The sequence below is a fragment of the Alligator sinensis genome, unplaced genomic scaffold (genome assembly GCF_000455745.1).
Source record: "Alligator sinensis unplaced genomic scaffold, ASM45574v1 scaffold1035_1, whole genome shotgun sequence".
Classification (NCBI taxonomy): domain Eukaryota; kingdom Metazoa; phylum Chordata; order Crocodylia; family Alligatoridae; genus Alligator; species Alligator sinensis.
This window is the reverse complement of record NW_005842555.1, coordinates 91,464-101,165: the sequence shown is the minus strand read 5'-3', so window position 1 is coordinate 101,165 and position 9,702 is coordinate 91,464. Positions and strand designations below refer to the sequence as shown.

The following is a 9,702-nucleotide window of genomic DNA, read 5'->3' as shown; positions in this document are numbered from 1 at the left end:
AGTCTGGCACCTTGCTGCTGCCTCTCTACAAGCCCAGTGAGAGACTTGTCGTGCCCCTCACTTAGGAACACTGAGGCAAAGAACTCGTTGAGGAGTTCAGCCTTGTCCCCTCTGTCCGTCACCAATTGTTTCTGCCCATTTAGCAGGGGTCCTATTCCTCCCTGGGCCTTCCTTTTACTCCCAATATATCTAAAAACCAATTTCTTGTTGTCTTTTACTTGGGTTGCCTTCCTCAGCTCCATGGCAGCTTTGGCCCGTCTAACTGCCTCCCTACAAGCACGAGCAGAGGAGGTATATTCATCTTTGGTGATCTCTCCCTGTTTCCACTTTTTATGTGCTCCCCTTTTGTCCCTTAGGCTGCCCTGGATTTCTCTGGTCAGCCAGGGAAGCCTCCTGGCCCCTTTCCCCCTTTGAAAAGGGGCCTGGCCCCTTTCCCCCTTATGGAAGCTGGCCAGTGGAAAAGGTGTATTCCACTACAGCTCATGGCTCTGCAGCATAGTACCGATTTGATCAGCAATCCCTTATCTCATAATTAAAGCAGCTCTGGCAGTGCCTGGAGGGGGAGCTTTATAAGAAGACCTCATACACATCAAGAAGTGGTGGTGGTGTGATTCCTTTGGACTCACTCCTGGTCCCAACATGAGCATTGAGTTGAAAGGGTTGCTATTGTTTTCCTGTTGCCTCTGAACAAAGGCCGTGCTCATTTCTGGTGGGTAGTAATACTCGGAAGGGTTTACGGCCCGACCAGGTACCACCTGGAAAAGCTTCATGTTACCTGCTGGACCTCCCCCGCATTTTGGTTGGATAAGGCAAGTGATTCAGAATGACATAGCAGTGACCTAGTGCTGGGTATTGCGTACTTTCTTACAATAACTGGAAGAACCAAGTATGGGGGCAGTGTAATGTAGCCACTTGTTCCCTCTTCTTAGAACCACAGGGAAACTGGGTAAATGTATGTGCATGATGTTCTTGATTCATCGGATGCGTTTCCTCAACACTGTGTGGCCTGCAAATGGGAGTGGAAGGGAAGTGGTGTTGAGGAGGTGGCTTCTGTTTAACAAGTAGTCAGCTAAGCTATTTTTGTTTTTGAAAGGTGAGGCTTCTACCATCCAGCTCTCAGCTTCCATTCAGCACCCAGGCCCGATTACGCTTTTCCAGCCCAGTGTGGGAAGCACCACGTCCATGGCTGTCCCAGCTCCCAGTCTGCCCCTGCACCCAGTCATCCCCCCGCAGCACTTTACGGGACCTGCCCAGACAGAAGCTCACAACGTCACTTCCGGATCCAGTTGCTCTGTGAAGAGACCCACCCCGGTGTGCATTGAGAGTGCCAGCAGGAACCCTACTAGCACGAGCATCACCCACACCAGATTCCCTGCCTCTACCAGCCAGCCCCCCAACGAGTACTCCAGTGTGGCTGCTTGTCCGCGGAGCGCCCAGCTCCCTCCAGCCACCGCCATTCCTCACTCACACCTCTACCAGCCTCCTCCCATTGGTCACCCGGCCACTCTTTTTGGAGCGCCGCCTCGGTTTTCGTTCCACCACCCATACTTCCTGCCTGGACCTCACTACTTTCCCTCCAGGTAACAACACTGTCAATTTAAAGTGAGTGTGTCTGTGCTAGAAATCCAAGAAACCTATCACTTTGAGAGCAAGCTGAAGGAACAGCCAACAGCTCAAACTACTCTGTGCAGAAAAGCAGGGCTGGGCATAGCAGCAGTTTGACTGCTGTCTTTTCAGCCTGAGGCTGCTCTAAGTTGTGTCCACTTACTGGTGGCTCCAGCAGGCTTTAGCAACTCCTGAGCAGATAAAAACATTTGCTTCCTTCCACTCCGCTCCCAACAAGGTCCACTGGACCAGCACAGTCCCTCAGGGTGGCAGGGTTAAGGCACACCATCTTCTGTAGGCAGTGATTCCCCAGGGAGCAGTGTAGGTCGCACCATGCTCAGCTGCCTTTGACTCCACGGCCTGAATGACCCAATGCCCAGTCTTACAGCTGGGTCATCTGGAGACGGCCTGTGAGCACAGGTCAAAAGTAAGGCTTTGCACTCATACCTTATCGAGCCACGGCAGGACATCTGAGCCACCCTGTCACCATATCCCAGGCCACGTCCAACAGGACAACTGAATCCTGCAAAAAGTTACCGAGGTGAAATTACACAAATGAAAGCTCAAATGGGATTAAAACTAGGTGAGCATTTGAGCTGACTACACAGCACCACAAGCAGCATGCTGACAGCAGTTCTATGAATACAGTTATCGTTAGTATTGCATAGGTTTAACCCGATGGGAGAAGCCCTGGGGATCTACAGTAAGCAGGCTCTATTGTAGTCTTTGCATTCTTGGGTTAGTCAGGTGTAGAAGAGCCCCTTGAACCAGTGAATCATGGGTTGCGTACCTCACCTATAGTACCTTGGTGTTGGTTAAACTGACTGCAAGCACCTTTGTAATGACTGGTTTTCCTATATTGTTTTACAGGGAATTCAGCATAACAAATTATTGTGATTATTGTACCCCTATGCTCCGAGTAGATCTAGGACGGGTGTTGGGAGTTGTTTGGTGTTCTAATACAGTACCAGGCAACCTTTTCCAGCTACAGACCAGAATGACCCCCTCAGGGCGGTCCCCTAGCATGGGCAGGCGCTCGGACCTGGCCATAACCAACGCTTCTCCTTGCAGTGTTACAGGGATTGTGCCCGAAGTCAAAGCCTGCTGCCACTGAATGCTGCCAAAGTCCCATGTCCACAGGCTGGATCCAATGGCCAGACCTAGCCCATGGGCCATAGGTTGCCAACCCCTGTTCTAATACAAACTGTGCTTCTGAAAAATTACAGACTGCATCAGCAGGCAGACCCCTCCAGCAGGCTCGTTTGCAAGTTCCTGTCTGAGGGCTACTGTTTGCATGTGAATGGGTGACATTTTTGTGTAGCACTAATTGTATAAATGACGCTGTGTCCAGAATTGCTGAAGATTTATTTTTGTCCCATTTGCTTCTGGGCCCTGATCCATGTGCTCAGTTTACACATATGAATAGTCCCATTGAAGCCTCCATATGCATTGCATCAGTGCATGCCTGTAAAACATAACATCTTTGGACCAGGCTTTTATTACTTCTTTCACACACTGTACTGACTACACAGTGCTGTAAATGTCTGTGTCACTGTATAAATTGTAATACAGTTTGGCCTTCAAGATCCTGAATCAGAATAAAAGAGTCCAGCTCGGAAAGCAGTTGTTTTTCTGGCATGGTTTCTTATCGGCTTCTGTGGTCCTTTCTTGTGAAGTTTCTCACAGGAAACCCATTCCCACATTCCTCCTCACATACTCTCCTTGTCTACCAACAAGTTAGCAGATGTGAGACACCATTTAAAAAAGAAATCAGCGGAATATTTTGACCCTTTTTTTATCTCCACCACAAACTGAGATGACACAGACCAGGTGATGATGCCCCAGCTTTCCCACGTTCAAAATAATCACTACCTTGTTGCGTTGTTTAAATTAATCAAAGCTTTGTGCGTGGATTCAGCATTTGGCTGGCCATGAAGACAAGTGTCTCTGTCCTAGAATCTGCACATGCCTCTTATTATATGTAGCGTGGCTGGCGTCTTTCAGTATCTCTATCCCCTGTGGATTTGCTCATGTAGATTATTAAGGTAGCTCTACAGGCCTGGATACCTGTATAGCCAGTCTGTTATATTGTCCTTTCACAGGACAGCTTAGTGTGATGGGAGAAGGTGCGACTGAATGTATTTTGGTCTCTTTTACACAGCACGTGCCCGTACAGCCGCCCTCCGTTTGGCTATGGGAATTTCGCCAGCTCGGTGCCCGAATGCCTCGGCTTCTACGAAGACCAGTACCAAAAGCACGAAGCCATGTTCTCTGCTCTGAACAGAGACTATCCTTTCAGGGAGTACCCAGACGAACACACACATAGCGAAGACTCCCACAGCTGTGAGAGCCTCGAGGGGGTGTCTTATTACAACAGCCACAGCCACAGCGAGGAGGAATGTTTAAACCCCGTGCCGCAGCTGGATATCGGAACCCTGGACAACGCGTTCACGGGAACCCCGTCAACACCCTCCAGCATCCAGCAAGTTAACGTGACTGACAGCGAGGAGGAGGAGGAGGAGGGGAAAGTGTTACGAGATTTGTAATTTTTAACGTGAATGGTGATAACTTACCGGAGAATTTTAAAACACAAAATAAACGTTTTAGCCCAATACCATCTTTTTAGTCGGTGTGTTGAAGGAGAAACCTGAATCCCCTCAATGGTCATCCATTTGCATTGCAAGGGGCCAGATGCAGGCCTGGGGCTGTCCCCGAAGCCTCTGGGGTTTCTCTGGCCTCCAGCAGGTCTGCATTTGGGCCCAGATTCAGGAAGGCACTCAAACACATCGGTAGCTTTAAGCAGGTGCTGAAGTTCTTTCCTGGCTAGAGATGGACTTAAGCACGTGCTTAAAATGCTGTCCTGAATCAGGACCTTGTCTCTCTTTATTCTTAGGCCACATTTTGATTTTGATGGGACTTGCATTTATTTAGGTACCTTAACTTGCGGCATTTTAGCAAGCAAAATCATTCTGTTTCATGACCAAAATGTAATTCTTGATGCAATAAAAGTAGAAGGGGGGAGCTGGGGAGTGGGGCCAGGAGTGACGTACACGTTGCCTTTGTCTACAGTTGTTTATTTAAAAAAAACCCTGATTTTGTTTGCTTTTCAATGGACTCTCCATGTGCTGCAAAGTGTTGTTTAGCACATTGATAACAGAGGGCCCAGTTTTACCTCCCTTACTTGCTCGGCATCTTCCTCTGCAAGTAGTATCACACATTTAAATGGGACTGTTTAGGAAGTAAGGTGGAAGGTAAGGCAAGAGTAAGGATAAGACAATCTTGGGCTATGAAATAACTTATGCAAGAGGACTATGATTTGATCCCTTAGTGCACTTAACGCTCATTTCTATAGATTATTTTAAATTTCATAGAGGGAAAAAAAGCGTCTCTGAATTTTAAGAGTAGCTCAGATCCAGATTTTGTTGCCAAAGCTGGTAATTCATACTACTGAACTTAATTAATACTACTAAACTATTTTTTTCTTATTTATTCCTTTTTGAAGGGGATGGGGTCATTTCTTCCACTTGGGAATTCTGTTGTTCTGTTTTTGTTATATTTAAATAAAGTAACATGAACCGCATCTCATTAGTGCTGTATGTTGTGATGATGAGCTTCACGAAACCTTTTAAACAGACCTTTCGTATGAGAGCTTCAGCCTGTGGCATTCAGTCCCTAGGGATCAGAGCTCCAGTATTGTAGCCATTTCCCATTTTTAGCCACGAGAAAAAATTGGACTTGATTATGCTCTGCTTGAAATCAGCAGGAGAGTTGCCACTGCTTTCAAAAAAGAGTTTGAATAGGACTATCCATAGCGCATTGCAACACATGGGCTGATTCTCCTCAACCCTGCCAAATCCTGCCCAGCCGGCACAGAGACCGACAGTCAGAGCTTCTGCTCCAGAGATCCTGGCCATCAGGGCATGACTCTGGCCAGCGAGTTCAGGAGATGCAGGGCGATCCAGCCTTTCTTATTACCTTGCAGTTCGCATGATATGGAGCTAGACTCCACCTGTGCCACGCATTACATACCTCACTGGGCATGAACTGAGCATTTCTGTCTCTCCTAATGCTCTCAAACACAGTGAAGGAGTCTTGAGTTGCTTTTTGCATAGATAAAAGCAGCATCATATGTGCTCTGCTCTCGCCCGAGCACTAATTCATGAAGTCTTGTCCTCAGAAATATAGAATATCGGTCATTTTTAGTGTAAGGTTTCAATGAGAATGTCTAACTTCATGTAACAGCAGTGGAAATCCACTTGGGATCCAGTTAAGTGATCCTTAATATATAACTATTCAAACTGCTCTTCCACAGGGAGCATTTTTTAAGGAGAGAAGATAACACCATATGTACCTATGCCATTGATATTTTCCATATACTGTACCTACAAGGATGGCGGCATATCAATATAAATAGCATAGATACACATAGAGTTTTCCATAGGCAACGTATTACAGGATTTAAAATGTCTAAAATGGAGTTAAATCCTGGTCTACATTCCCCATTGCAACCATGCTGTAACCAAGTCCTTTCTGTGGTGAGGCTGAGGCCTTAAGGGGAAAGACTTATAAATAGCAGGAAATGTCTGTTAGCTCCTAAACTGGCTTCTGACTGAAAACTGATATAGCCCTTGAGAAAGCATGTGGGCAAATGCACTGATTCCTGCACAAGTATGTCTCCAAAGTGTAAAGCAGCTGCTAGTGGGATTATTCCCTGAGAGTGACTTCCCTTTCTTCCCCGCTTTCCCGTCTACACTGTGGGGTGGGATAAGAGGGACCCTTCACATGGACAGGACAATGTGCACGACGTACTTTCCCCTCACAGTCTGAACGCGGGTTGTCAAGCCCGAGGTGTCTGACAAAGATTCCCTTTGCCCCATAAGCTCTCTGTTACCTTTTTGCTGACCAAGGACCAGCTGCTGTACAGCACTGTCTTGAACCCCAATGGCAATTGAGGATGGTACCTCATCCAAGACTGACAAAGGGTCTCAGGATTTGAGTCCCTTTAATTATAATGAAAACTGGGCATCCAAATCCTTTGGGCAGCTTTAATTAGCTGTGATCTATAGACTTCTGATACACCAGGTACACAGAGGCTGTGTATAGCATGGGATGCTTTTTACTGCACAATAGACTACTGTGCAGTAAAGCATCACTGTCTACCCATGCAGGTGCTTACTGCACAGTAAGTTAATCTACTGTGCAGTAAATTTACTACTTGCATATGTAGGTAGTAAATTTACTGTGCAGTAAAGCCAAATAGCATTAATTGCATGTGTAGATGCTCCGGAAGAGATTTAACTCAAAAGGAGGAGGCAGCTGTGGAGTCCTACACACAGTATGCTTGTTGCAGGCAAGCTCCTCTAGCATTTAGGAAGACCTGGTCTTAGCTTCCATGCCAGATATCTAGGCACAGAGAAAACCCCATTAAAAGCCCCAGTGTCCCATTCAGTCATGTGACTCATTTACCAACTACTTAATGAATCAGAGCTTGGACATCGCAAAGTCTTTTGTATCACTATCATCATATTGGTGAAAGGCGTGATTCCTTTTCTCTCCTGAAAGGAACGATTTCTGTACAACCCTTTGTACAGATACCTTGGCACCAATATTCAGCTCTGCTGTTAGAGCTGTTTTTCCCTTTCGGGATACGCGCATTGGCAGGGGAATAATTGCATCCACGCTGGCGGAGCTGTACTATTGTGCCGCTTTACTTATGCAAGGGCAGCTTAGAAGGGTATAGCGTTCGTGTGTAGAGGAGCCCCCGTGAACAGTACCACAGTCAAGGTCATTCAGCTGTAAGAAGCGGCAGTGTAGTCCATCATCTTCCATTTCAATGTTGCTGCCCTTAAGAAAAAGACCTACAGCGATTTGACTTTTATTTCATTAAGAACAGACTGGGACCGAGCCCACATGTAGCATAATATCATCTTACGGCAGCCGCCCTGCTCTGGCAGGACAGCTGTTCCTGAGCTCTGCAAATATAGCCTGCTATTCTGAATGGAAGGGGGAAAACTGAAGTGAAAGCAGATGATTTGGGATTAGCTGACGCCTTTCCAAACTGTCACAACCTGAAATAACAAAGTCAGCCGTTAAAGTGTGGGTTCCCTCTAACAAACCCCAGGCTCTTCCCTTGGAGAGTTTCACGTCAATTGGGTGATAACATGTGTGAAGCCTGGAAGGTTTCATGCTCGGTTCAAGTCAGCCGGGAACGTGCCTAGAGGTTCCCTACGTGGCTACAAGTGCGTGGAACGCAGCGCTCTTGACAGGTTGACAGCTAAATAGTTTTCTCTGCACCGTCTGGGACTGTAATTTGGGATAATACTTTCTCCAGGGTCAGTCAGTCTTAGAGCAGCGAGTCATTTGGGAGCATTTCTTCCTCCTGAATAGAGATCCACTGAAATATCCCTGAGGTTTTAGTCTGATGCGAACCTGAGCTATTCTCTGAACAGGTCAATGACTTTAGCAAGCACTCACTCCTCTTTGTAGGCCTGTCTTTCTGTTTCCTTCTGTCCGAGGAACTCTTGCTTTTCAACTATGACCTTCATCCTTTGCCATGACACAGAGCCCTTCATCCAAGGCTATTGCTATCAAAGCAATTTGCAAACTCTAACAAACTCACGTTGGCCTCGCAAGAGTCTTGTGATGGGAATCTCCTGCTCCACATTTCAGAGGTGGCGAAAGAGGCACGTGGCAATGAAAATTAACCATTCAATTCACCATTGAATTAACCATTCAATTCACCATTGCAGCCATGTGTCCGGGACCAGCAGGCTCAGCAGTGCTCCCAATGCATACCCATTTCTAAGCTTGCCTAGGCTGGCAAGAAGTCCCTGGCAGAGCTGGGGGGACAGTCCAGATTTCCTGATACCCAGCAGTGAGCTTTAATCAGAAGATCAGGCCTGGATCGGCTGAAGCAGACCTTGTGAATACCAAGGAAATGAGATTCCAGCCTGTGAAGTTGCTCGATAATCTACTGTCTCTAATCTTCCAGTCATCAATGAGGCACATCTCCCACCATCGTCAACGAGAGCTTTCTGAATAAGGGCGTCCAGGACAGGACTTCAAAAGCAATAGAAAGGATGTGACTCATACTTCTGCCAGGGGCAGGTACCATTTCAGCCACTCTTGATCTCTCCCTGTGCAAGTGTCTGAACAATGTCAGGGATGTTTTATATATAGAATAAGCTATGCACAACTGGGCAGTAGATGGTTATATTTTTATAAAGGGGGTTTCTAGAGACTATAAATCGGGAGGTCAATTCTCACATTACTTAAAATCCAATGATAAAAATACCGCTGCTTACCATGTGTGATAATTGCATGCGTTTCATTTTTATAATACTCGGATATTAATAAAAACCCCAGATGCCTCCTGTGTGACCTACACTTTACAATGCTTTTAAGACATGGCCCCTTTCTTTTCATGCTGTTTGAGCTTGATTTGATCTACTGGTGGAAGAACATGCCTGGGACTTTGGAATAAATCAAATTGGTTACAGACTCGTGGTGGGAGCAGATGCATCCAGTCACAAGGGAATCTCCTAGTTGCATTCCCTGAAGTACCAAGTCTGTCTTCTGTAGCACCACAGGCCGCAGTATCATGGGCTAGGCTCAAACCCTGGAAGGAGAGTGTGCCTGTGGTTGGAAAGCGGCTTTGTTCCCAGTCATGACACCAGTTCCTGGGGTGCTTAGGAAAGCCCACAGGGAATCTGGATCCGCGTTTTCTGTTCTGACCTGCCTTGGATGAGGTTGGAAGCCATTTAAGCTTCCGGTGCCTCCGCTCGCCAGTCTGTAAATGTGTCTAATAACGCTTTCCTGCTCTGTTGGAGCATAGCCAGTGGCAGGATATGATCCCAATTTACTCAAATACCAATTGTTCTCTGTTATTCCCACCAATGACCTTCCTGAGATCAGAGAGAATGGGATCTGCTATTATTAGTCTTATACCATAGGTTTACTGCATGTGCCATGGCTGGTCCAGAAATGGCATAAACAGCCAAATCTTGCCTACTCGCTCACAGCCAGAAAACCCTTGCAGTCCATCAAAGCGTGGCCTTTTGAATGTGTGGGGTGGTTCACTCCACTTCAGTGGACCGG

At 46.7% G+C, this 9,702-nt stretch overlaps 1 protein-coding gene across 1 annotated transcript in view; it reads left to right on the top strand.

The window, feature by feature from the left end:
• Nucleotides 1–5,179, top strand: part of SOX30 (SRY-box 30) — an 11,308-nt gene extending 6,129 nt beyond the window's left edge. Inside the window, exons 4-5 of the mRNA XM_025213878.1 lie at nt 1,094–1,580; nt 3,767–5,179. Coding sequence (XP_025069663.1) covers nt 1,094–1,580; nt 3,767–4,151 — 872 coding nt within the window. The 3' untranslated portion in view covers nt 4,152–5,179. The remainder of the gene's footprint in view (nt 1–1,093; nt 1,581–3,766) is intronic.
• The last annotated feature ends 4,523 nt before the right edge of the window (nt 5,180–9,702 follow it).